General features: G+C 44.0%; 2 protein-coding genes across 18 annotated transcripts in view; one reads left to right on the plus strand and one right to left on the minus strand.

Moving 5' to 3' along the window:
* On the plus strand, positions 1-21,913 carry MFSD10 (major facilitator superfamily domain containing 10). 3 transcript variants are annotated; one of them, XM_050973256.1, is made up of 13 exons: positions 1-85; positions 2,484-2,672; positions 3,814-3,910; positions 7,278-7,381; positions 8,166-8,324; positions 9,452-9,640; positions 14,073-14,181; positions 14,783-14,894; positions 16,124-16,232; positions 18,208-18,298; positions 19,799-19,846; positions 20,758-20,847; positions 21,199-21,913. In XM_050973256.1, the coding sequence occupies exons 2-13, from the start codon at positions 2,502-2,504 to the stop codon at positions 21,303-21,305; spliced, it is 1,386 nt and encodes a 461-aa protein (XP_050829213.1). In that variant the 5' UTR covers positions 1-85; positions 2,484-2,501; the 3' UTR covers positions 21,306-21,913. The 3 variants fall into 3 exon arrangements, with proteins under 3 accessions (XP_050829213.1, XP_009097318.2, XP_018780017.2); XM_009099070.3 differs by lacking the exon at positions 1-85 and adding an exon at positions 226-369; XM_018924472.2 differs by lacking the exon at positions 1-85 and adding an exon at positions 228-364.
* Positions 21,914-22,247: 334 nt separating this feature from the next.
* The window catches only part of ADD1 (adducin 1), a 62,613-nt gene continuing 56,928 nt past the window's right edge, over positions 22,248-27,932 (minus strand). For 11 of the 15 annotated variants that reach the window (XM_050973250.1, XM_050973244.1, XM_050973249.1 and 8 more), the window contains one exon: positions 22,248-24,723. In XM_050973250.1, coding sequence (XP_050829207.1) covers positions 24,371-24,723 — 353 coding nt within the window. In that variant the 3' untranslated portion in view covers positions 22,248-24,370. The other 4 variants (XM_050973245.1, XM_050973251.1, XM_050973246.1 and 1 more) reach the window with 3 other exon arrangements.

Genomic DNA, 27,932 nt, shown 5'->3' on the forward strand with positions numbered 1-27,932 from the left:
GGAGGGCCGGGGAGGAGCCGCCGCCCGCAGCATCCCCGGGGAGGCTTTTGGCGGGCGGGGGCCCCCCGCACAGCCCGGAGCAGCGGTAGGTGCCCGGGGCGGACGGGCGGTGGGAGCGGCGGGGCAGGGCCGGGCGCGGCTCCCCCGGCGGGAGGGACTCCGGGCGCCTGGCGGGAGCGACCCCGCGTCCTCCGCCTCATCTCTGCCGGGCCGCCCCTTCCCTGCCCTGAGGAACTGCGGCTTGTCTCCGTGCCCGGGCGAGCGCCTGCCCTGACCTGAGCCAGGGCTGTGGGAGGGAGGCTGAGGAGCCCTCCCGGGGCTCAGCGGGTAAAGCCGGGCCCGGGAAATTTTATAAGGCGATAAGGTGAGGTAAGAAAACCCCCGAAAGGTGAAAGTCTGTCTGCTGGCAGATAAAAAAATCTCAGTTCGGGCAGGGCCGGCTTTGCTGCTGAGCCCTTCCTGGGATCCACGGCACCAAGCCCCGGCCGTGCGGACGGAGGACGGAGACAGAAGCGGAGAGCCACAGGCAGGGAATGCCGAGGGCAGGGCTGGGGAGAGCCGGGCAGAGCCAGCGGCTGTGAGGGATTCACGTGTGCTGAGGAACAACTTCCCCAAAGGCAGAGCCCTCCCTCTCCCAGCGCGCCTCACACAAGGCAGATGTCGCCGTGGAGGTGAAGTGCTCTGTTTTTGCTGTCAGGATGCCAAGGGCCTGTAAAATGTTGTGGTTTCCTGCCTAGCAAAAAATTATGGAGAAGTTTGAACAACCAAACCGATGGAGCACAAAGGCAGAAATGTGCAGTACCTTGGGATATTGCGTAAGGGAAATTGCAACCACGCCGCCAAAACTGGAGCAGAGGGAAAGGTCAGGGCAAGCATCGGTGGGTTCGAGCTGCACGCCGGCAGAAATGGTCCTGAGGGAAAGGTGTGAAGGATGTTACCTTTATAAATAACCCTGGAATAAAGTTCAGCTTGGTCGTACAATTTAGTGGATGACTAAACAAATTGTGAGGAAAAACAAGATACAGACTGCCTCAGTGAACCCATCGAACCCATCCCTCAGCTGTTGGCTGGATAGACCTAGGCCCAGAGAGTATTTGTTTAAAGGAATGGTGATTTTGGCTCCATATGCTATTTTGTCATTTGGATAAGCAAATAATTTGTAGTGGTGATGATTTGCCATTTTAAATAAAAGGATCTTGAACATAAATCTGCTAAATCAGACCAGTTTGGTTAAGAGCGTTATGCCAAGAGTTTAGTAAATGGATTGCAGGTGGCCCCTATTCCATGTTTATTTACCTCCTGGCAATTGAGCTTCAATAATGCTTCAGTGCCACTAAACTGACTTCATAGGTAAGGAAATGTTACAATAATATTTATTGCTGAGCATGACAAAGTATTCAATTAGTGTAGTGTCATTTTCTATGTGCAAGTGCCTTGTGTATATAATACGGTATATCTGGTCTGGAATTCAGTTTATATTAAGAATTGCTCACTGTTTTCAGTGCTGACTCATCAAGGTCAATGAATGTTTTTGTATTAATTGGCTTCGGATGAAATTCTCCTTTTTTATTCTCAGTCCAACAAACTTTCAGGGACTTTTGCAGTAGAGGGGACTGTAAATTTGATTCTTTTATGACTGAGATACCATGTATGTTTTGTAATTCTGAAGTCTGCAGTTCCATGGTTCATATACCTTGATTCTGATTTGTGTTGCAAATGAGTTAATTTTTGGGATTGAGACCAACTCCTTTATTGGTTAAAGACTGAATTATATATGATCTTGTATCCTTGTTTAGGGCTTTAAGAGAGTTTTGGAGTATTATCAAAGAGAGTTGATAGTTCTGGTATTTCTGACAAAAATGCTGCCTTAGTCATTTGATGCCCCAGGTCAGCAGCTATTATCTGGAGAAACAAATAAAAGGTGAAGTTTTGAAAATTTTCTTCAGTTGTTTCTTGTGTTGATCTGTGGGGTTTATCTTGGAGACAGCATTCCTAGCATTCCTGCAATAGTTAGGAAGTTTGCCTCTTTTTTTTTTTTTTTAATTGTTGTTTTGGTCATTTCTAATATACACTGAAGGCATAAATAAACTCTTACTTGGATGTAAATATTTGCAATAGAGTGCCCTTTCATACCTATTTTACTGTAATGCTGAGTTGAAAACATGTAGAGAAGTCATATTATTGTCACTCACGTGTTGACAAACTTCAAATGCTCCTTAGTTCTGTTCTACTTGAAGTGCTCCTATAATAGAGTTTGTTGTTTTGCCTTTGTAGCCTGTTCTCGATGGGAGAAAATTTCGTGCTGAACTAATAATCAAGACCAGAGGGTTGAGGCTCTTGTTGCCTTGTTCCCAGGTAGCTTAATATAGCCAGAACTTATTTTTGTGAAGTCTGTAGAAAGTAGGAATGAATCAGCAAGATACTCTTACGAAAGGTCTGCAAAAAGCTTCCTGTTGACTGGATATAAATGCAATTTTTTTTAGGAGCAGAGCACTAGGAACATGGCCCTGCGAGAGAGAGGAACCAGCAGCAGCTCCAGCAATGACAGGCAGGAGCAGAACCATAATCGTGTTATTACAATTGTCTTCCTGGCCCTCTTCATCGACTTGTTGGGATTTGCTCTCATCTTGCCACTCTTTCCTTCCATCCTTGATTATTACAGCCAGACTGAGGTAAGTAACAACAAAGTCAGCCCACAGAAAGTGTTGAGGGAGCAATGGAAGAAAATCACCTGCCTTGGGGCAAAGCAAACAGCTGTAGGAAGATTAATAATTACCTGGCACATATAAATGGTGCATGGATTGAATTTATTAGTCAGCCTGCATAAAACTCTTCACCCTTATTTTTTCATTAAAATGGGAGATTTGTTTTGATAAAAATGCAAGTATTTCTTAAGGACTAGTCCTTGTGGTTACCAATGCTTTTGTGTCTTACACTGATGTCACTGGTGAGGCAGTTCAGAATAGATCTGCAGGCTGGGGTTTATTGAAGAATCAAAGAGATGAGAGCTTTTACCCCACCAGAGTATTTCACAAGGTCACTTTCTCCCTCCCCCAGTGTGGAGTTCCATCTCAACTTCCATTCCTAGGAGGGAGCTGGCTGCTGCTCCTGGAACAGAGCAGAATCTCCTGTTGGATCCTGGCTGTGCAAGTGCTCATTGTTACCTTTCTCAGGTGTTAGTGGCATTACTGGTCAAGAGGAACATGTTGTTGTGGGAGAATTGTTTTTGTAGCCCATACCTCTGTCTCTCAGACCCTTTCTAACCCTACTCCAGCTGCAGCTGTAGGCTTTGTCCTTCTTACAACCATCTCTCTAACCCAAACCATGGGCTCTGATCTCCAAGGTCTTCTCCCACTTCCAGTGTATTTCAATAGCCAAGATCTCGACCTTCTTTTCCAGACCCTCTTCTTTTCAAGTCATCCTCCTCTTTTTGGGACTCAGAATGTTTTGCATCACCTTTTCCTTCTGCAAGCTTCTGGTTCTCCCAGGCTAAACATGTGCAGCAGGACAGAGTGTGTCTCATGTTGCCTTTTTAATTGAAAGATTCAGGGGCATGCCTGTTTAATTCAGGATTTAGCAAGTAATGGGCCTGAAGGCTTGAAAAAGTTCAAATTCAGACATTCCCCCACCCAAACATATACTCTCTGCTGTCTGTTAAAATTCACAATTAAAGCTATTTTTGACCAGTGAGAAAATTTTCCTTCGTGGGGAGGAGGAGGGAAGGAATCATCTAACATTGTCTCTAGTTCACATTGTGTCTAGTTTCTGATGCAGTCTTTGAAAATAAATTGTCTTCCTGTTTCTGTTTTTCAGGATGGATTCTATTTGTCATTGCAACGTGGGGTAGACTGGTTTGCAGTGATGGCTGGGATACCTTCAGAGCGGAAATACAACAGTGTGTTGTTTGGAGGTAGGGAAACTGAACAGACAAGCTAACAGCCAAAAATCAGTGTTCTTTCCAAGTTATTTGCAATGTTGATGTGAAGAATGACAAGAAATACAAAAAGCATGCTTGCCTGTTATTAGTTCTAGGTTTAAGTAACACAGAAAACATAGAGTAGACTATAAATGATTTTGTTTTCAACACACTCACAGCAGTGAAGAGTTGGACAGCCCCATCTCTGTCATTTGGAGACACCTAGACAGAAGGAATGGGATAACAGGGACCTTGTGGAATTCAGTAAGGACAGATTTTAGGTCCTTTCTGTGGGAAAGAGTAGTCCTTGCAATGCTGCAGACTGGACACTCACTGGTGGCCCTGGGGGTCCTGGTGAGCAAGCTGAGCATGAGCCAGCCCTGGCAGCAAAGGTGCCAACAGCTCCTGGGATGTGTGAACAGAATCAGAATCAGTGGATTAAGGGAAGTGATCATCTTGCTCTACTCTGCACTGGATAGACCATATCTGAATTGTTGCTTTCAGTTTTGATCCCCAGTACAGGGAAGAGTGTCCATACACCATGGTGAGTTCAGTGGAGAGTCTGGGGTCCTTGGCTGGTCTGCAGTGAGTGGCAGCTTTCCAACACCTGTGGGGAGGTTATGAAGAGCCAGGATCTTCACTGAGGTGTGTGGGAGAAGGAGAGGCAATAGGTCTAAGTAGAAGCAGGGGAGGTTCAGGTGGGAAATAGGGGGGAACATTTATCCAGTGCAGATGGTCAGTGGAACAGGCTGCCCAGAGCAGTGTCCATCCTCAGAAATTGTCAAACCCTGATTGGGTAAGGCCCTGAACAATCTGCTCTGACCCTATGAGCAGGTGTTTGGGACCTCCAGAGCTCCTTTTTAACCCAAATTATGCTATGTTCTTACTCAATTCATTCTACAGATTGTTACAGAAATACAGGCCTGCTGTTCCTTGTTGTCACACTGCCAGCTGAGGGTCAGGAGCCTGCTGTGCTGGGCCCTGGCAGTCACAGAAGTGACTTTCCCTTCCCAATGGATCTGCATATGATCAGAGATCAATCAATAGGAAGAAAATAGAAACTTGTGTGTTCCAGCCTCGCTTGCCCCTTGGGCGGGTGTATTGCAGCGCTGCTTCTAAATCCCTGACTGTTAAAAGCAGTAGAGCCACTGGATTGCAGGACCCATAAGCATTTCCTCTCACTAGGACACTGCTGTGGATGAGCTCCAACAGGAACAGTGAGGGAAATATGTCATGGTACACATCAGAGACTCTTCTGGCTTCTTGCCATCTAGACAGTTGAGACAAAACTGTGATTTCAGACTGTGGCGATTGGAAGGTGTTTGGGATAATTTTAGTTAGAACGTGTCTACCCTTTCTTTTTAGTGGGCTGAGGCCTCCCCCAAGATAAGCAAAAGGCTTTTAAAATAAACTAAATGAAAGACAAAACTTAATTAGAATATGTGTGAATGTATTGTTACTATTTAAAGTAGTTTAATTTGGTATAACAGGCATTAGGAAGTTAATAAGCCATTTTCCTCTTTCCCACCATATCCTTGCAGGCATGTTTTTCTGTCTCTGCTCATTTTTTCATCAAATTACTGGCTTTAAATGCTAGGAAACAGTTTCTTTAATCTCTCAGAATCTTCTTTCTGTCTCCTCTAAGGCTTGACCAGCAGTTTCTTACTTTCAACTTCTCAGCATCTCAGATTGTTTGGACAAGGGGTGGGAGCTCCAAGCAACAAGTCCAACTTGTTGCTTTTCCTTTTACCTGCCGTGTCCTGCACTCCTGGGTGTGCTGTGTGGAAAGTTTCATTATAGTTGTGATGTTAGCACATCTGTCTGCTGCAGCCTTCCTGCAGCCTGTGTTCCTTCACTGCCCTTGTCTGCCACAAGGAGCATAGGATTGGGAAGGTGCTTGCAAGATCATCTGCCAGTGCCAGCCATATTTTTCATTTTTCATTAGACTGCAGGCTCTTCAAGGCAGAAACTTCTCTGCCCATGTCAGGGCCCTGAGGGCACCAATACTTCTTTGCTGTGACCAGTCATCACCCACGCATTTTCTGCCCAGTGATTCTGGACCTGTATTTCAGACTTTGTCTCCAGGGCTGTCTCTGTCCCCATCTCTTGGATGGACCTCAGACTTACACTGGAGGTGTCTTGTCTCCCAGCCAACATCATAGTGTTGTTTCCAGTCCTTTCTCTGCTCCTGACTCCTGCTGGTCCAGACTGGACTCCCTGGAAGGATGTGTTGAACCCTTACCTTGTGTGGGACTGTCAGTGGGTCCTGTTGGCAGCACCTGCTCTGCCCAGCCCATCAGACTGTAGGGCAGCCAGGCTGGTGAGGGCACTGCCAATGCTGTGGCCACCCTCAGCTCCCAGCTCCTTCCTCCCTGTGGAACAGCCCTGGTTTTGCTGCATGCTGGCTTGGAAATATTAAGCATGAAAGGATGTTTTTACAGTGCTAGAAACACAATGAAGGGAACAGTGTGTCATAAACTGCCCGTGTAAACTTCTGTAAGATTTTTTACACAGTTTTTTTGAGCTGTGAGTTATCACAGGCGGCTCTTCCCAACAAGGTGTTCAGTATCAAAATTCTGCCTCCCTCAGAGTTCATGGGAGCAGAACTTCTGGTCTGTCCCTCCTCTGCCTTTTAAAGCTTTGATAGCTGAATGATCTGAAACATATAACCCAGTTTCTCCTTTAGAGAAAAGCTGTGACAGCAAAGCTACTTTTGCCTGCTTGTTGAGAGTGTAGTATAAATTAATAAGTCTATGAAGTTAGAAATGGCAAGAGAAAAGAGGAATTAAAGATCACAGAAGCTAGAGGCAGATTTCAAAGGACTCTTGGAGTCTCTTGGAATTACTCCTACCTCTTAGGGTGCCTCACTAACAGCAGTGCTTAAATCCTTCTTTCCATGATAAAAAGGAAAGAAAAACTAATTAAGTGTGACAGAATCAGGTTCAAACAGTCAAAAAAGTCTTAAAAGAACTGCGACTGTTAAAGACTGTGTTATTTCTGCTTTAAGAACAAAAAAATGTATGTAGTCAGCAGGGAAACATTGGAGAATCATCATTCCATAATAACCAGTGAGTTTCAAACCCTTTCTCACCCGTGAAGTAACCAGAAATTAATCCAGTTTATGCCTGTTATTCTGGTCAAGCTGTGCATCTGGTCTGTCTGTATTTGTTGCCTCAGTTAAGGAACAATGCAATTTTGGTGTTCTGAGAGACAATGCTGGTCTTCATAGTTGCTGTTTTACATTTAATTTCAAGTTTTTATCACACATAGTGTAATAGATCTCAAGCAGCTTGGCTGTCTTTGTATTTAAGATGAAGGCAGCAAACCTAATGATTCATATCTTTTTATCTTTTTTTTTTAGGTCTGATTGGCTCAATCTTTTCCCTCCTGCAGTTTTTCTCCTCTCCCCTCACCGGTGCAGTGTCAGACCACTGGGGCAGAAGGCCTGTCATCCTGGTGACAGTGGTGAGTGTCACATGCTGATCTTAGTCATGGCATCTCAACACACAGTGGAAGGCACCATGGTCTCGTGCTTAGCACAGGAACTGAATTGTAACACTCTCAGTTCAGGTCTAGAATTGAATTTTCAAGATCTGCTGGTTGTTGACTCTTTCTTGCCAAATCACTTGGCGACACTTCCAAGTGTGAGTGCTTAAACTGAGCTTCCCAGAACCAGAACTGTTCAGAGAAGACACCAAAATATTTATCTGTTTCTGTCATTTTCCAAAACTCCTTTTCCCCTGTGTATGGGAGAATGACTTCAGATGCTCTGTCCTGTGTATTTTAGTTCATTAAGTGATTAATGAGGGCTGATCACTTCATGACCTGTTCCACAGATCCTGGGAATTGCTGGTTAGGAAGTTCTATATAGCACTGCAAGATACATTTCTTATGAATGTGAACATTCTCCTTATTTCGAACTCGAATTTTTTTTGACTTTGGAAACAAATGGAGTGGGATGTACATAAATGTTTTGTGCCCGGGACGTGTTTAACTTCCAAAGAATTTTGCTCTTCTAATTTTGTTAGAAATATTCCAATTATATGTAGTTTGTATGAACTTGTTTCTGCTTCTTTTATATTGCTGTTCAAGACATAGTGCAGTGTCAGTTTATTCATCCAATTCTGTTACATGGGGTTTATAGCAGCCATTGAAAACAAACAAAAAAAGCAAATGTTTGGCTGGGAAGTGGGCAGAAATGACATCAACTTTGCATTGTTTTATAAAGGATCCTTTCTTGCTTCTGCAGATGGGTTTGATAGCCTCATACTCACTCTGGGCTGCCTCTCGGACTTTTGGCGTTTTTCTTCTCTCCAGGATGATAGGGGGGATAAGCAAAGGGAATGTCAGCCTCTCCACAGCCATCATTGCTGACTTGCACTCTCCAAAAGCACGGAGCAAGGGCATGGTGAGTTGCACTTGTGGGGAACATGTTTAGTGTTAATAGGCAACTTTTAATTGGTTTGTGGTGCTCAGTATGTCTTCGTCAGGTGTGTATTCACTGATCAAGTGAAAACATGACTTTACATTCTACCTTGCTTCTGGAAAGGTGCCAGATCATATTCCTGGGAGCTCTTGGACTTTTTCCAGTGACTTTCATCTACAAGTGAAACACAGATGCTCTAGAGATGGGAAAACTGTCTTGTTTCAGTGTTAGAACTGTTTCTCCTGCTGGTAACTTTAATTCTGATTATAATAGCTTAGAAATCAAAAGGTCTTATGGCTCAATTTTGGCAGCTGGAAGCCAGATACAGGGCAGCCCCTTTTCCTCACCTTCCCAAGCTGTGGAAGCACAGCAGCACAGCACAGTGTGCTCCTGACTTCTTGCACACTGCACTGGCTTCAGGATCTGAGCTCAGTGGGTAAAGGATGTGACATTTGGCTGACTGAGAAGTATGAGCAGCTGCCATATCCACTTCCAGAAGAGAGTGGGCCAGATGGAAACATCCTGCAGGCTGAACCTGGCCTGTGAATTACCAGTTATATCTTTTATCCTATAAAAACCTTACGGACTTCTCTTAACAGATTGTTGTAAGCCATTACAGAGGACAGCTGCTTCTTGGGAGGGGAAGGCTTTAGATTTGACAGTGATAGCTAATGAATCTTCCAAGCAAATTATCATAATCCTCGGAGCCAAAATACATTTTTATTTGTGGAGAGAGGTAGCCTTACAGCACTAGTAAATAAAATGGGTCAGGGCCTATTTTTAGGCCCTGAGAGTAAGTTAGTGCAGCATGGCTCACATCCAGATGGCTTGTATTCTTTTCTATTCCAAAGCAAAGTAGGCATGTTCATTCTGCTTTCTGGGAGGCAAACAACATCTGACTGAAGCTATTCCCAAACAGTGATGGGCCATGGGCCATTGCCTGTTCCTGACTGGACAGAAAACAAAATTGGTTATTTGGAAACAGCAGGCTTCATGCTCCCTTCATCCTCAGGACGATTGAGTTCTGCACCTGGTTTATCCAAATAGTTTCAGAACCTGAAAAAACTGGTGTCTAAAATTCTCTCTGTGTGTTCACTTTATCCCTGCAGGCCATGATTGGTGTTGCTTTCTCCCTGGGCTTCACCCTGGGCCCCATGATGGGTGCTTACCTTGCCATGCAGACAGAGAAAGGAGAAGTCTTCTACCTTCGCTCAGCACTGTCAGCACTCGTGTTTGCTGTGGCTGATTTCATTTTCATCTTCCTCCTTCTTCCAGAGACACTTCCCAAGGAAAAACGGGTAAATGGACCATCAGTCTCAAGATCTGGTTTTTCTGTAAAAATAGGATTTGAAAATGGTTGAAAATACTGGAAACAGTGAAGAACAGGCTTAGCCAGTGTCTCAGAAATTTAGCTCATTCCTGGGATTAGGGTTATTATTAATGCTGGTGTCAAAGCAGTTGTATGATCATCAAATCATAGAATATTTGGGGTTGGAAGGTGGTTAAAGATCACCTATCCAACCCCCCTGCTACAGGCCGGGACACCTTCCATTAGACCAGATTGATCAAAACCTCATCGACCTTGACCTTGAACACTTCGAGGGATGGTCTCCTAGCTCAGTGTAATATAAGATCTTTATAATTAACATGAATTCATTGCTGGTTTTGGTTTGTTATGTTGAAAGTTCTCAAAACCTAATGTGAACCTGGGAGGAAGACTATGAAATTTAAACTATGACCACAAGGATTCCTTGGGAAAGAATTTCAGCAAATCATAAAAGGAAATGCATCAGAGACTGGATTTTCTTTTATTCATCCAGTATATGTTAAAAGTTTTCTTTCTATTATATTGTATTTGCTTGAATATTTTGAACTTTTTTCTGAGCTGTTCTGTCTTCTACAGATAGAAAATACCTACATGTGCTAAAATTCAGTGACTGATTTGATTTGTGGGGCCAAACATTTATTAATATTAGTATTTAATATTGTGTGGTTGGACACTGTCTGATTAGTCTCTTAGTCTCCTTTGTAGAGTGAGAGAGGTGGAATTCAGCCCTGGGTATCTGCACTTGATTTGAGGCTTTCACTGGATTGGGTCTTTGCTGTGATCCCTGGTTTCTAGGCAGCACTCAGTTTTTGGAGGGTGCTTGGTCTCTGGATAGTCAAACCCATTTGACACAGTGAATTGTTCAGGAAACTTTTATCTGCAATGATCCTCCCAGGGCAAAACTTTGCACCTTCCCTGAGTGTTTCCCAGCAGGTTGTGTCCCATGTGAAATCTGTTGCTCACACTATGTTCCTAAGCACTACAGCTATGTTATTTGTTGTTAACAGCACTTCCTTGTGTCATCTGTTCCTCTTTCCTATTTGGCTGTTCCTAAACCTTCCAGATAAAATCCTGCTCTTAGTTAGAGCTGCACACTCCAGGAAGGTGGCAATGTGGTGATGGAGGGAAGTGCTGCAGAGCAAATCTGTGTTCTATAAACAATTTCTCCTTTGCTGTAGAGTGATTAAATGGCTTCAGTGCCTTTTGGGATCATGTGATGACTGAATAGATCCCTTCTTCTTTTATTATCCTCTTGAAAGTTCTGATCAGCTGTCCTGTATTAGCCAACACCACTGAATTTTGGAAAGGAAAGGACCTCTCTGTCACTGCTTTTTGGGGCTCTGTCCCTGTACAGCAGTGGATGCTGCAATGAGGTGCTGCTCAGGGCCAGGTCCCAGTACACAAAGTGCACAGAGAGTTTGCTGCTCATGATGGGGTGGTTTGGGGCTTCTTGTGCCTGTGTGCTGTCAGCCTCCATCTGGGCATGGGATCCATGTGTTCCATCATATTTGTAATTTCGGTTCTTAGGCTCCTCTGCTCTCTTCTTTGGTAATTCCTCCCACTTTCTGAGTAGTTTTCTTGGCCTGTGGATGACAGAGGAAAGGCAGGTATGTTGGCTGCCTTTCTGGAACTTGGCTGGGCTGAGCTGGAGCCGGTGCTCCCACAGGTATAGGAGTGGAATATGTTGGAAGGACAAAGCTGTAAAAAGAGGGGAAATCATCATGATAAATGGCAGGAGGATGTGCCAGTGGGATCAGACATCTGTTTCCTTGAAGTTTGCTGTGTTCTCATTACACCTTTGTTTCTCTATCAGTCTGCTTTTCACAGGACAGAGTGTTTAGTATTGATTCATGTTGAAATTAGCTAGTAGGAAGGGAAAATGGAGGGGGATGGGAAACAGGGATGTGTTTTCATCCAAAGAGAACGGCATTTTTACTCTCTTCCTTCCTCTTTTTGTCAACTGTTCCACGAGTTGATCAGGTCAAGAGAGTCATACTGGCCTTATGGTAGCCAAAGAGCTCCTGCTGTGACCTGACTGGGAGAAGGGAATAGGAAGGTCTCTAGTGGAATCTGTCCCCTTTGAGAGCTTTTGAATTAGTTTTTAGCTAAGCTAGCCACAAGCAAGGCTGCCTAGGTGGAGAGAGAGTCTTACAACTCTTTTTTTTCTGGACTGCGTATAGGGCAGTGCACTATCAGTAGCAGACTTGTGGAAAGACAAAGCTGTGCTCTGTGCATACTGAACACATCTGGTTTGGAAGGTGAGGCTGCAGCTTGGCAGGCCCAGGCTGCATTCCTGATATAGACTGACTTTGCCTTCCAGACCTGTTAGAGGAAAATAGAATGAACAGAGACACTATAAAAAGTGCACGCAATTCATGGTGACTTTGGGGATGATCATGAAGTAAAATTGAGCAATTATGAAAAAATGAATCATAAGCATAGAAATTAAATACAAGTTAGATGTTGCAGAGTTTGATCCTGTGAAGAAATTCAACTTCATTCAGTCAGCTGCTGACACTGACTGAAATTGGCAGTGTATACTTTTTTGGGGATGGTGAAACTCTTTAGCCAGTTTAGGACAGTGTTTTCATTATGGATCAGTAGATGAAATAATTTCTAGACCACTGTTTCTATGGCAAAGATAGGAGAAATTGAAAAAATGTGTGCACACACAAACACACCTACATTAAAAAATCGAATAGGTGTATATATTTCATAAAACACTTATGATTTTAAACATGTGCAATTACAATGTATTGTAATTGGACAAAACTTAAATCAGCCTTGTGCAAAGCTGCTTGGCATCCTGTCTGACATGGATAATAATTCAAAAGAGGTACAAGCTACAGGGTGTTTTTGTTACTGGCAAAGATGTTTGCAGGGACTTGCTTGTGCCCAGATTCTCTGTGCTGGAGTGCAAACCCCATCCTACCAACACATGCAGGAGCTGGGGATTGCCACAGGCCAGCTTCAGGAAATCCTTTTAGACTTCTCAACAGGGTGAGCAAACTTCTTGGGTGTGTCTGTACTGTGTGCAATACATGCAGTGGGAGGGAGAATAAATATCCCAGTATTTTCTGTGTGAATCAGCAGCTTCATGGCTCCAGGCCAGCCCAGCCTATTGAACTGGTTGCTCTTGTGAGACTAATGAGCTCCAGACTCTGCTGTTGGGTACTCAGAAGCTCTGACTATCAAAACAAGAGAGGGCTCACCTTAATATCATATTGAAGATTGATTTGTTTACAGCTTCATTAAATCCAGCCCGTAGTAAGTCCTCAGGTCATGCACTGAGATTAAATTCCATTGATAATCTGACTTTTAATCTCTGCCCTCAAAAGGACAGCAGCTTCCTCCCTCCCTATCTGGGAAGAGAAGAAAACTCATGAAATAAAGCCTGTGCAGTGCTTTGAAGGTGTGAAATACTACGTGTGATTATTCAGGATTCTTGAGTGTCCCTGTGACTGTTGTGTAAAGTGACAATGCTAAATTCTACTCAAAAAAATTGTTTTCCTAAGAATGCAGGATTTCTAGTCATTTGATTTCTAATCATTGATCATTCTAATCTAATTTGATTTCTAATCATTCAGACATTACTTCTTTTAGTGTTTTCTTTAATTTTCTGTATTTTAGAATTAAAAAAAAAACAGAATAAAAATGTAAATTATCTATAGATGAAAGAATAAGCATTTGATGGAAGAATAAGTGCCTGTGGGTAAGGAGCAGGGAGGGTGCCACTAGGTACATAATTAGGTTGAGATGTACACAGTACAAGGCCCAGAAGTGTTACAAAATAAATCTTCCTCTTTAAAAAGTCACCCATTGTGGCTGGGCAGAATCTCTTTGGAAATTCTTCTAAAATATTTTCAAAGAATCTCTGTAAAAATTATATTTTCCTTCTCTTCCCCAGGAGGTGTCACTGGCTGGCTAAAATAGCAACCAGTACCAAAAGAGACCAGTATTTGATGTGCTGCACATACTGGTCTCAGATTTGTAGCACAAGAGCAAATCCTCAGCTGCCTGTGAGCTTGCAGGCAGATGTGCCATTATTCTCCCAGCAGATGTTCTTTGGACATGAGTGATGTTGCAAAAGGTGAACCAAATAAAGCCACCTTGAAGGCTCTGGAGAACGAGCCACTTCTGCTTTGTAAGAACCCAAAGAAGAATTTCTGTCCTCAGTGGAAGGTGCTGTCAGTGCTCTACCTTTCAATTCAGTCACTGGCGCCAGTTCTGAGTTCACAAAGTCTGGGTTGTTATTGAAGCCCACTCAAATCCCAGTGCCAGGTGCCTTGTTTAATCTCAGATGATTTGTGTAGGTGTAGAGGCACATTTGGTGGTTACTGTCAGTTCTTAGCAGTGGTTATTGCATTAGGGTTTTAAATAAACCTCTTTCTGTCTTTGATCAGGTCCCTTCTGTGACATCTGGATTTCAGGCAGCAGTTGACTTGCTCAGTCCTTTGGCTTTATTTCAGTTCTCTGCAGTCACCCGAGGAAAGGAATCCCCTTCAGAGCAGAGTAAGTGTCAGATGGCTTTTTACAGTAATACTCTGTCTTTTGTGTGTGGCATTGGCCTCTAAGTGAAAACTGTACTCAAACCATTCCAGAAGTAGGACTCTGTTTACTCTTTAAAACCCACCTCAATAACTTATGAACAGGCAATCAGAAGTTCCACTGGACCTTGGTCCTTTAATTCCCAAAAGAAGGTTTTGAATGCGAGTGTTTTGAAAGATTTCTGACTTGATATTTGTGTTTTCCTCAGCCACTGGCTGCAGTAAGTGAAGTGATTTAAAGATAGAGCAAGGCATGAGCAAGGGAGATGTGAGTTTGAGTTTGCTTATTCAAGCTGCAGACCAGGAACTTCAGACTAGAATTTTGTTTCTCAATTCACAACTTGGAGATGTAGGATTCTCTACATCTCTGTAGGACTCCTTTTGTGGCGTATCTTGTATGGATATTTAAAATGAGCATCTGAGGTAAGAACATTTCACTGTACAGTTGATAAATGCTGCTCTTCAATTGTGGTTTTATTGTCAACCTTTGCTTGCAAAACACCACCATGTTTTTCTCCCCACCTCCCACCCCCTTGATGTTCATTTGGGTTTTTTTGTTTTTTCAGATCTTCAGAATCTCAAAATTTTGGGCCTGGCCTACTTTCTGTACCTCTTTCTGTTTTCTGGCTTGGAGTACACACTGAGTTTTCTCACTCACCAGAGATTCCACTTCAGCAGGTATTGCAATAAATGGTGTATGTTTGACTAGGATATTTTCCAAAATCTTTTAATTTAAGGTCTTCATGTATTTTCAAGAGAGGCTTTCTGACATTAGTAAAGCCACCCCTGTGTTCGATGGTATTTGGGCTTTGTAAGAAGAATTGATGAAATATGGGCACAATGTTTGTCATGAGAGAAAATACTCCCATGTACAGCTTCTAAAAACTAGGGAATATAAATACCCAAGATTAAATTTAAGCTCCTGAAATGGATATAGTTGTGCTAGTTGTATTGACTATAGTAAAACCTTTTCTTGCTCAAAGAGTTTTTGGGTATCAGGACAAAACTTGAAGCTCAAACGGGGGAAGGATGTGGGCATATCTGTGTGCTGATATTTGCTCATCAGCAAATTCTGCATGGCATATGGTGTGCAGTCATGTCACAGAGCCTGATTTCCTGTAGTCAAGCACCAGAGAAGAAAGAACAGAATCCTCCAACAACTCAGCTTGAAATACTTTTTCTGCCAGCTCATAGGAAAAATTCCAGCCAGGAATGTGAACTTGCAATTTGATTCCTGTGCATGTCCTTCCCTTTGAGTAATTCTCAGGGGGCTGTCTCATCTTTCCCTGTCTGTCTTTCATTACAGTTTGGGGTCTAACTAATCCATGTGTGTCAAGGAGAGGTTTTGTAGTGCTCTGAGCTCTGCTGTGTCCTGTGCATTCAAGGCAGCCCTCGGTGAGCTGCAGAATTCCACATAATTCACTCAATGAGAGAGGGGAAAGGGAAAGTTGAAGAAAATTGAAGGGTGGAGGGAGTGATGTCTCAGACTTCCCACTGTGACACCAGATCACCACCACGCTGTGCCTTGCTGACCTCCATCAAACCCTCCGTGAGCTGCACCTTGGAAACAGCTCCCATGCACATGACACAGATGTTCACAGCACAATTCACACTCATTGATGTGCTGAGTCTTTGTGGGCCACCCCAGAAACCCTCACCTACCCCAGAGCAGTCCAGAGGTGGCTGCAGCACTTGCCAACATTGTCCCACCTCTACAATGAGACCTGGGAGTTTTCCCTTGTTGCTCTCTGCTTGCCGTGGCAGCTGCTGGCAGCGCTGTGAGAGCCCCGAGGGCTTTTTGTGTCCCTTGCTCAGGGGGGGTTGCCCGGGAGCGGTGAATCCTGGGCGGGACACTCCGTGCCTGACCGTGCCTGACTCTGTGCTCTGTGCTTTTGCCTCCCTTCCAGCATGCAGCAGGGCAAGATGTTTTTCTTTATTGGAATAACAATGGCTGTGATCCAGGGAGGCTATGCTCGCCGAATCAAGCCAGGAAATGAAATCAGAGCTGTAAAAAGGGTAAAAAAAAAAAAAAAAAAAAATCAATATTTCTTTTTCTTTCTCTCCCCACAAATCTGATATGTTAATTTTCAGTCTGAAGTGCAGTGAAGGGTAGTTGGAGGTTATAACTGTATTTGTCCAATCAAAAGAAATTTCTGTCTCATCTATCCAGCTAAATGACTTCTCAAAACTGGTTGTTGGGCACTTACCTGTCTAAATAAACTTTGGAACATGAGAGCTCTTTCTTATGATATGAGCAACAGTACTACTGAAACTTTGTGTTCTTCATATTTAATTGCAGTAAGAAATGAGAACAGATTGTCCATCTGTGCAAGTTAGGTAGAATATTGTGAAGAGTATGCTTTATTTCAGTGATTTCTCTTGCAGAGTAGAAACTACTAAAGCTGCTTCAGGGCTGATCTCTGACTTTCTTTCTGGGAAATTATTTTCAGTCTGGCTGTCTTTGTGCTTGACAAGTTTTCCCTAGAGTATATTTCACTGCTGGGCAGGGAGAAATAGATTCTCTTTCCAATCTTTGGTTTGTGATCATCAGTATTACACGTAACAAAAGCATGTATCAATGTTCAGACTGAGGTTTCACTGACAGAAGTGTACATTCCTTTGTTTTGCTTGGCTCTTTCCTCACAGAGATACTGCAGCTGCTGTGCTGGGATGCCAGGGAGCAGCTCCCTGCAGTTTATACAGCTGTGGGGACAGTAGATGTGTCCTTTACATTTGTGTGTGGAACCAAACAAAGCACTGCCTTGGCTCCTTGGCAATAGGTTTGCTTGGACTGTTAGAACCTTGATTAATGTATTTTACATTATTTTGAGGCCAGTGTGATTTCAGTGGTGGCAGGGTAGATTTCCAAACCACTGCATTCCAGTGAATTGACTCAGCTTCTCTTAAAGTGATTTCTGCTGGTGAAACAATCTCCACCCTGGTCCTTGGCAGGCAAACATTGATGTCAGGCTGCCGGTGTCACGTTTCCCTGTGGATGAACATCAGCTGTGCTGCTTCATCCTCCACATCAGCTTCCCCCCTGTGCTCTGTCAACCTGCTGTGTTTGCTGGCACTGCACTGCCCTTTGCACCTCTCACTTTTATACTCCTACCTCAGCCCTGCACCAGGACTGCAGTCACTCAGCACTCATTTGCTGGGCTGATGGCTCCTCAGGAACACCAGTGCCTGCTCTGCAGAGACCCCCAGCCCTGGGGCACTCTTCTCCAGGGATGCCCGTGGGTTTTGTGGGAATTCCCCCTTTTGCTGAAGTTATTCTGGCAGTCTCTGAATCTGCACCATATGGCAAAAGTGGCCTCTCTTAGCACAGTGGTTACAGTAGCTCATTTATCACTGAATCTTCAAAATGAGGCACTCAGTGGCCGTGAATACCCTCCTTTATCACACACAAAGCAGATCTGATCTGTCTTTTCTGCAGGAGCTCTAAGTAAGGGAGACATCACAGGGGAATGGAAGTCCAGCTCTTGGAGGAGACGAAGAATGCTTTTTATTTTGGGGGTTTGAATTTTAGATGCACCCTCTCCCCCCTTTTTTCCTCTTGGCTACAGAAATCTGAAAGCTGAAGGTAAAATCAGCCAATAACGCTGAGAAAAAGCAGAGGAGCTGTAGTCCTGCTGCACACAGGCTTTTTCTTCTCTTGTGCCAGCTCAGGAGATGAAGAGTTAAAGCCAGATTTCTGTCCAGGTCAACACAGAACAAGAGGAGAAATCCCCCCCCAGAAGGGCAGATGTGTGTAGAGAGAACTTGCATGCAGTGTGCAATCATGTGATAGTGGGAGGGAGCAGAAAAGTTCATTGTGCTGGTGTGTGGCCATCCAGGTGACTTTGAAGTGTCTACTTGGGAAGAAAGGGCTTTCTGCTTGTGACTTGTGTGCTGTCCCATCCCCGGAGGGGAGCTGGCAGGACACCTCGAGTGGGGCTTTAACAAGCGCGGCTCAGCTGTAACCTAACCGTGTGACTCATTCTTTTTGCAGGCTATAATGCTGCTGATTCCAGCGTTCTTGTTAATTGGATGGGCTGCAAATGTGACCATGCTGAGTGCTGGACTGTTGCTCTACTCCTTCGGTGAGCTGTTCAAAAGGCACTGCAAGCTAAGCACAAATGATTTTTCTTCATGTATTTATTCACACTGTTAAAGATGCACTTCGAATTTCAAACTACAAGTAACAGAAAGTTGACACCTGGGTTTATGAAATATGGATGAAACGGTGTCTGGGTTTTTTTCTGATGCTGGTTGTATCACAGGAAGTTGTCATGGTGGTATTTGGAAGCATCCCCAGTGCTCCTGTTGTCCTGTCTCACTGTGGAGCTCTTGAGGATGGTTTTTTTAACCCCTCTTAGCAGACCTAAAAGCAAAGTATTCACTAACTAGCTCAGCTCAGGAAAAAAAGTGAGACATGGGACCTTTGTGGTGCTGCATTATTTCTGAGGCTGGAGACCTGCACACTCTGAGGGTGTTCAGAAAGAGGGTCAGATGTTTTCAGTGTTTGCAAAGTTTTGTTCTGCCAGCCTAAGCTGTTGTTCAGGGAAACAGTCATGAATGAAGTTGGATCCATCTATTGGATGTCTAAAAAGAGATTTCAGGTATTACCAATGCTGCTAACTATTGTTAAGCAGCTCCATACTACAAAAGTGGACTTCTCCTTTGCACGGTACATCTTGATTTAGGAGTAAACTGTAAACCACAAAATGTACCTATTGAGCCTGTTATTTGTCTGGGGCCAGCTGTGTGTCTTACAGGTGGGGCGTGAGAGTTCATTATGTTTAACCATATTTGAGTCTTCCCTGGCCCCTTCCTGTGCAGACTCCATCTCTTCCCAGTTAAGCCAGCTAGAAATGCCTCTGAGGGGGGGAAGAGTTCTCTTCCCCTTCTCTCTCCCTCTGCCCAGCAGTTGGGACATCTGCAGTGAAAGCAACCTTGATCATTCCTGCTCTGCCCTTCCCCTTCCCTTCTGCTGCTCTATATGTTTGAGGCACTTCTTTCTTGGCAGAAAAGGCCCCTATTTCAGTAAGAGGGCAGTGATTAGCTGCCCTCTTACTGAGGTAAGATAGCTCTTGGCTTTTGTTTCCAAAAAATTTTGTAACCTTTTCCTCTTGGATGTGACTGTCTTTTTTCCCAAGAGAAGCTGTAGCTGCCTCTCCTCCCTGAGTCCAGTGCCCTGCCTGCACAGGGACAGTGTCACTCGGTACAGTCACCTCATTGTCTGTTTAGAACACCAGCAATTCCCTGCTCCACCTGATAAGAGCACAGTGATTTGGAAAGCTGCCAGCTGGCTGATCTGCCCTGTCCATCCCTGTCCCTAGGGCTCACAGAATGAGGGATGCTAATGTGAAACATCTGCTTGGAGCACTCACAGCTCTGGGCTCTTCCTGCAGGTTGCCTTGGAGGGGGGGGTGTTCCCGTCACTGACCTGGATTAAACCTGGTGACTCAGTGGTGGTTGAGTGCCCAGAGCTCAGCATATTTCTCTGCAGCACTAAAGAGTTTGGGCCACATGTTTGTCACTGTTCTTGTCTGTTCTGAGCTCTGCTGTTCACTGACATTCTCTTCTGTGGATTTTTCCAGCTGCAGCCATTGTCATCCCGTGTTTGTCAGCAGTGGTGTCAGGCTATGGTGAGTGTCCTTCCTGCTCTGACCTTTGTATTGACTTGGCTCAAATTGCACAGAACTGACCTTGAGTTGAGTAAAGCATCAACAAGAACAGTTGATGCTTTACTCAACTCAACAAGGATCCATTTCAGGCCCTTCTGCAGGGGAGCACAGGGAGCCAGCCCATGGCTTATTCCTGTTCATAGCTGGTAATTTCAGCACTAACAGCGATGATCTGCTCAGTGACCATCAATATCACGCTGAAATTTTGTGCTGTGTAACACAGCTCAGTCCAGTGTGGTGGGGAAACTGCAGCGACCTCGTTGCTGGTGGTGATGAAGTGGGCAAAGGTCACAGGCAGCACTGAGGAGGGAACAGTGTGGGCTCTCTGAAAAGGCCATCCATGCCAGCAGTGAAATAATTTCTTGCTGATTCCTTAGAAGAGACCTTCTGAGGAACCTTCTGGCAGTGGTTGCTCTGTTACCTTGTAAAGCAGATATAGCTTTGGTGCCATCTGTGGATAACATGGCTTTGGGTCAGCTGGGTGCCAGGACTGCAGTGCTTTGCTGAGGTGGAAAAGTAAGGTTTTGCTCATTAAGGTCATGTTTATGTTGCTCTTATTTAACTTGCGTCCACAGTTCTGTGTTTATTGTACCCCTGGGCCTTCTCAGAAAATCTTGTGTACAATGTGAATCTTTTGTTTTGGCTAGGCTTGGGGGGTTTTGGGACATGCACAGCAAATTGTCCCGGTCAAGCACTCGTGCCAGGCCCTGGTGTTAATGCAGTTGTGAGGCCTTGGTGGAGGGCAAGGGCAGGCTGGGGCCTGGGTGAGAAATGAGGGGAGGGGAAGATGCAAGTGGGAAATGCCCCAAAGAACAAAGCTCCCAGAGCTGCAGCCGTGCCCAAACCCACAGTGTCACGCTCTGCTTGCACAGGCACTGCTGGCCAGAAGGGACGAGTCATGGGCATCCTGAGGAGCCTGGGCGCCCTGGCCAGAGCCCTGGGACCCATCCTGGCAGCTGCAGGTGAGTGTGGCCTCGTGCTCCTTCCTCTCCTCCTCTTGGCACCTGACAGCCCAGGTGGGGCAGAAGGGGCAGAGGTACCCCTTGCTTCGGGTCAGAGCCCCTGAGCATTTTAGGGTAAAGGGACAGAGAAAGGGGAAGCAGCCTCAGAGCTTGAACTTGAGCTAATGTTAATACTAAGCTGTTTCCTGAGTGCAGCCATGTGCCAAGCTCCTGGCTCCAAGCTCTGACTCAACCAAGGGGTCAGTAGTTCTGTTCAGCTGTGCAGGTACTCTGTGAGCACAAAGCTTTGAGGGCATTCACACATTTGCAAGGACAAGCACACTAACAAGATGAATTCCCTTTCTTTTGCAGTTTACTGGCTGGCTGGGGCAGAGATTTGCTTCACTATCTGTGGAGCTTTTTTCCTTGTCCCCTTGGCTCTACTAAGGTCTATAAAACAGCAGACAAAGGAGGAGTAGGAAGGAACCACAAAACCATCACCAGCTTCCAAGGACCTCTGCAAGACCTGACTCAGCTGCACAAACAGGAAGATTTTGATCTTCTGGAAGGAGATACATGATGGCCATTTGCAGCAACAACACACAGCAGTTATGTTTAAGGTGGCTTCCCAGCCAGCTGGGTTAGCTTTGCAAATAGAAAAACACCAAACAGAAACAGCCACACACACCCTCACCGAGAGTTGAGAAAGGCATCAAGAGCAGCAGAGAAGCAGAGACAGCACAACAGCAGCAGGCCTGGAGCCCTCCCTACTCACCAGGTGCTGTTGCACACAGGGCTCCTCAGGGGCTGGGCTGGCACAGAACAAACCCTCAGGACCATTCTGATGGGGTTTTGTACAAGTGGTACCAGAGCTCTGCAAATGCTGCATCCACACCTGCCAAGGTGATGGTCAAACCAAAGCAGAAGCACACTACAGGCTGCCTGGTACCCCACTGGTACTTTGGCAGATGGACTATTTTTAATATACAATTAAATTTGGAGACATGTTTTATATTTCTAGTACTGGGGGATGTTTTTGATGACCAAGCCCTGTTCTTTTTGCATTACAATAAAGGGTTACATTGAACACTCCTGTGATCAGTTCTTTACAGTTGTTACCCCCTCTGAACTGAACATCCCTGTCTGGCTGTGGCAGAAAGGGGCCAGAATTCTTGAGAGAGGCAGCCATGGATGACAGCGCCACGCTGACCCAGCTAATGGGTGGGGGAAGGAACCACCAGCAGGCTCTGCCCACTGCTGAGGCTGGGAATCTCTGGGAAGGGGGACGGGAGCCCTGCCATAGCCAATTGGGAGTATTGTCTGAGAAGGAAAGCCATCATAAATCAACACTTTAACCACTGAAAGAAAACTAAGCAAATGAGGCTGTAGAATAAAAGTGTACAAGTTTTGAAAGCAGAGCATGATTTTTTTTTCAAGAGTTTTATTTGTGAGTAGAACTTAATGATACAAGAAAGAAAGAAAAATACAGGACTTTATTCTGCCCCAAAGTGTGTAACCATACCATACATGACTACATTTCATATTGTAATACAAAGAACTAAAAGAACAAACTACAAAATTAGAAATTAAGAGTCATTGCATATGTGGTCAAGATAAATGGAGGGACTTCAGTAAAGAACTGAAACATACAGCAATTAGTCATTTAGTTACGACCCTGCAATAAAACACAATTTAGCAAAATAAGTGTTGTTTGCTTCCTAGTGTACAAGGACATACAATGTTAGAGCAGAAGCTGAAAGCCATTCGTGCCATGCAGTCCTGCCTGAGTGCTGCTGTCCCGGGGCTCCGGCCCAGTGCCCGCCTGCTCTGGCCCACACCGGCCCTGTCACCTTTCCCACGGCCCCAGTGGCCACCTCGAACCCTCTGTTCTCACTTGAACACTGACAGCTCAATTCCACTTCCAGCTGTTCCCCTTCGCCGCTCGAAACCAGCCCGAGGCATCGGCACCTCCCAGCCCGGCGCGGGCTCTGCTCTGCCCGCCCAGAGCTGCCTCCAGCCGCTCCACCCACCCGGCCCTCCGTGCTTTCTGCTGCATGAATGTAGTAAGGCATTAGTTCTCTGCTGTTTTACCAATTGCAACATTTAATATTGTCCTAAAAGGTTACATCCATGTTCTGTTGTGTTACAGACACTTACTGTGAGTCAGTGTGTTGCCCTCACCCCCACGGGGTGTTGGGGTTTGCTGCTGTTAAACCCAAATTGCAAATTCTAAAAACCAGAACTGGTCACTGCCCCGCCGGCCCTGGGCCGGGGAACGGCACCCGCTTTCCAGAGAATTCCACAAGCTTGACCTGCCTGATCTTAAACTACTTTTATAATTAGTGAGAGACACAAGCATGGCAATAACTGGGTAATAGTGAACTCAGTGGCGAGAGTGATTTGCCATGCTGCACATTAAACAAACATTTATAGCAAACGGTGAAAATACACCTTTAAGGTTACACGGGATTTCTGCACTTGACTGCTGGCAACAACAAAAAGATTTTAAAAAACGCCAGCTTTTGTAAGTGAAAATATAATTACTATAAAACAAGGTGAAATACTCAGTGTAATGCATTTACATTTTTGTCAGTGGGAAGGAACAAACACAAAAGGCTGCACATGGGGTTCGTGCACAGCAAGGCTGCATGTGCAACAAAGAGATTTTTAAGAGGATGAAGAAAACTGTGCTAAGGCCCAAAACACACCTGCCCATGCTCCACACCAGCAGCTTTTACTTCAGTTACTTTTTAACCTTTTCTAACAGCCAAATCACCACATGACTCAGTGAGGCACGAGCAAAGCCAGATTTCCCTTACACTGTAATTCACTAGAAAGAAAAAAAAACAGGCCAAGATTGGGCTCTTTGAACACACAACATGAGCAGAACACACCACGGACATTTCAGTCCTAGACAAAGACTGATTTCACCAGCCAGTTCTAAAATAAAACAAAGTGAAAAACACCTTCATTTTGTAACAACAGTGAGAGGGGAGAAAGAGAGGAAACAATGGAGAGCCTCAAAGCTTGGCCAAACCACAACCTGTACTCACAAGCTTGCAGAAGTTTACATGTCAGTTCAAGAATTCACCCCCCTTGAGAACACCACTGCAAAAGCATCCTCTCTAAAAGTCAAAATTTAAGAAATTTACCTGTGACTTGGAACAGAATATTGGAAAGAACACTTCTTGTGGTAAGCAATGGGTGTTTTATTTTTAATTGTGAATTTTTTATATTCTTTTGCAAAGCAGTGCAGGCTTTAAATTAAAAACAGTGAATCAATGCCTTCCACATGGAAGTCATTTACATTTGATTACAAACTAGGGATCAGATCTGTGGCAGCTGCTGAACACACAGGATTAGCACCTTTTTGGACACGAGTTTCTGGTTATAACCCTAAACAATCAAGCCATAACTTGAGGGGCTGGTTGGATTAATTGTGGCATTCATTTACATAGTAAGACAAAACACTCAGTACAATCTGGTACATCCTAGTGGTTAATGGATTTTAAAATATGACAGTGTTTCTGCAGTGGGTTGGCCTTTAGGAGTCACTCTTCTTTTTGCTCTTCTTCAGGAAGGAAGGAGTGCGGAACTTCTTTTTCTTTTTCGATGGGGACTTCCCTGGAGATTCATCACTACCTGCATCAGCTGCTGTCCCCTCCTCAGCTGTTGGTGTTGCTGGCTCTTCAGTGGGTTGGGACTGGGGTTCTTTATTTTCCACTGCAGGTGGTTCCGTTTGGCTTTTGGGCACATCATGATCACATCTCCCTTCCTCCTTCCCTAAGGGAGGGAAGCCGAGTGCTTCCGAAGGCTCATCGGGGGTGAGATCTGGGAGGGTTTGCTTGAAGGTTGCAGCATCACTGTCATCTCTGTAGGTCTGGTCCTGCCGTGTCTCTGGTGGACGGACAGACAGTGACAGTCAGTTTACAAAAGTGTCCCTGGAGCAGGGCAAGCGAGGCAAGTGGATGGTGAGCACGCTCTATAAGAAACTAATATATTTACTTTGCATGAGAGCCTTTGTAATAGGGCTGTTCTCCAGCTCTGGGCACAGAAGAAATAAGATATTCCAACGTTCTGTTTGTTTTTAAGCTTTTTCACACAGAACAGATAAAGCTGAATTGCATCAGCAAGAAAGTAACTGTTCAGATCTCACTCACGTTTTACTTATGATATTTGCAGGCAACACAATATTTTTGTACAATAAAGCAGGAATTAAACCTACAGTTTTCACTGGCATCGAGTAGAGTGTTTTGCAATTCAGTACTTTAGTTCTTATTTCTTTTGGAGAGATAAAACTAATTGCTGATTTGCAGTGATCCTATACATGCAAAACTATTAATTTCTAAATTGTTGGTTTGCCAATTTACAATCCCAATGAAGAGATTTTCTTAATATTCTTCCATGAGATCTAACCAATATTGCTTCAAAATACAATTTCCTATCACAAAGGCTTCACTTTTTTTTGGCAAGATATGAGTACATATTATGGATTCCTATAAGTAAAATCCATGTAGTTTATCAAATTAAATGAGCTCAGCAGGTTATGCAATACAGCTTGTTTTGCTTACTGTATGTGATGTCAAGAGCCAAACTCACCCTGTAAAAGGGAGCATGGAGAGTCCAGTGGTAGCTGTATGTCCAAAGGGGAACTGAACCACTCCTCCCTCAACTGCAACACTGTCCCCACTCACCGCTGTGCTTTAGGATGTTCTGTTTAGGGCTCCTCTCTGCATGGGCTGAACAAGGAGCACTCTGTGGGGTTCCCTGCACTGCTGTCCGTGCACTGCAGCCAGCAGGGTCCTGTGAGCTGTGCCACATCCATCCCCACTGATGTTACATAAGGAGGAATTTAGAGCAAAATCCAGGCCGTGCTCATTGTGAGGCACAAATGAAAGGCAACTATTTTTTCCTCCTTTCAAGATCTTGTTTATTTTAATTTGAAATGACTGAAGGCTTTCACAAGAATTTACAGAAAATACTTGATACTTTAACATTTTTCCTATAAAAATGACAGTGTTCTTTTTACTTCTGCCAGATGGGATAAATAATTCTCTGATATATTTTAGAGGGCTCTGTTCTGTGAATACCTGCTAGGAAACAAACATGTTTTGCCTAGAGCACCATGAACTTCTAATAGGTTAAATAAGCACCACACACTAGTATCCACTCAGAATGCACAAGTTAGCAGTTTAAAAGTTATAATGCAGGCAAGATTTAAATCAGAGCAAAAAGAGAAAGCAGTTATGTACAGTACAAGTTACAGTTCTTCACTACCACTACCCTACTTTTGGATTTGATTTTTCAGGAATTAACTGAAAACATTGCTGAGCTCTTCTCCCTCGGATCCAGTGGCAGGATGTGTGGGAATAGCTCAAAGCTGCACCAGAGGAGGTTCAGACTGGACTTTGGGAAGCATTTCTTCACCGAGAGGGTGGTCAGACATTGAAACAGGCTTCCTTCTTACTGAGAGCTGGTCAAGGCCCCAGGCCTGTCAGTGTTCAAGAGGCATTAGGACAATTAGCTTTAACTGGTGGTCAGCCATGAATTGGGTCAGGCAGTTGGGCTAGATGGTCACTGTAGGTCCCTTCCAAGTAAATATTCTATCCATTAGTTGGCCCAGTTTTTAGAATAGGCACCATATTGGACTGTCAGGTTTATTCTATACTTTTTAAATTAAGTTTAAAAGATAGTTTTGAAGTCTTAAAAAAGGGTTTAGAGATTCTTGAAATTAAAGAATAGGAAGCTACAGACATTCAAACAGCATTTGCCAGCTGGCCTGAGCATTGAATAAATATAAATGGGTTTGTAACTCATTAAGCCAGGACTGCAATCCTTCTCTATTTGTCAAGATCCCATCATCCTAAAAAATAGATTAACGTGATGCTGGAATCAAGCAAACATCCGTTTATCTAGTTTGCTCAGGGCAATATTTTACCAGAATTCAGATGATTTACAAATTCCACATTTAATTAAGCCAGCACACAACATGTAAATGCCCTGCTACTCTACTGGATGGATTTCAATAACACAACTAGAAGGCTTTAAAATATATTTCTTGCTGCAAAACCTATTTACAGTTTAAGAATTCAGCAGCACCTCAACATCTTAAAAGTTTTTTTAAAATAATCACGTTTACATCTATGCTCTCCGTTTATTTTTATATACATATATATATATACACACACTGTGGCTTACGAGTTTAAAGCATAACATCAATACTGGTGTGTGTTTACAATTCACAATGTGGACAAACATACAAACTAGTCTATAACTGAGTTAAAAACACTTAACTGACTTCAGCTATACTTAAATAGAAAGAATATAATGAATGAAAGTTGAAAAGAGGTTGTATACTGACAACACTGTCATTCAATAGAACCTCCCCCAACCAAAGTTGTCATGATACAAATTTCCAGTTATTCTCTAAAATAAGCTTTGTATGTTTGTCCTGGAAAACTTTTACATTTAGAAGAGTTTGTCAAACAATTCCCTGTTTAAAAGAACTTTCATGCTTTAGAACTTTACCAGTAACATCACAGGTGTCTACAATATAGTTTGACTTTCACACCTATGACAAACACACTGACTTTTGGATATAACAGGACATACAAACATCCTTATTCCTTTAAAGTATAATCTGAAGGAGCCCTGCAGAGCTAGCCAAAACAGCTGCAGAAGTTGCTGCCACAAAGTACTTGCTGTTATTCCTTGGTTGGAATTTGAATTCCCTACAGTTAACACAAAACATAGGAGTAGTCCCATATCCATTTCCATGCAGAAGTCTGTTGGGTAAATTTAAATCCATGTCAGTGGATTTTGCTCTGGAATAGATTAGGAACTCTTCCATTTTGTTACTAGGCCCAAGCTGTGTGGGCAGCAGCAAACTATTGGGGCAGAAACTCCCAGGGCTGTTTCAGCTATATCTGCCAGGCAACTTCAGACTATTCCTTTTTAAACTCAGGAATCGGACACACAGATATGGAAACACAGAAGGTGACTTTCAGTCTCTCTCAAAGGGGGAGGGTGCTTTAACATGAGATCTTCAACTGCCTGGAATTATATGGAATTGAGAACTAAAGAACTCAACATCTCAACTGAAAAAC

Source organism: Serinus canaria, chromosome 4 (genome assembly GCF_022539315.1).
Source record: "Serinus canaria isolate serCan28SL12 chromosome 4, serCan2020, whole genome shotgun sequence".
Lineage (NCBI taxonomy): Eukaryota > Metazoa > Chordata > Aves > Passeriformes > Fringillidae > Serinus > Serinus canaria.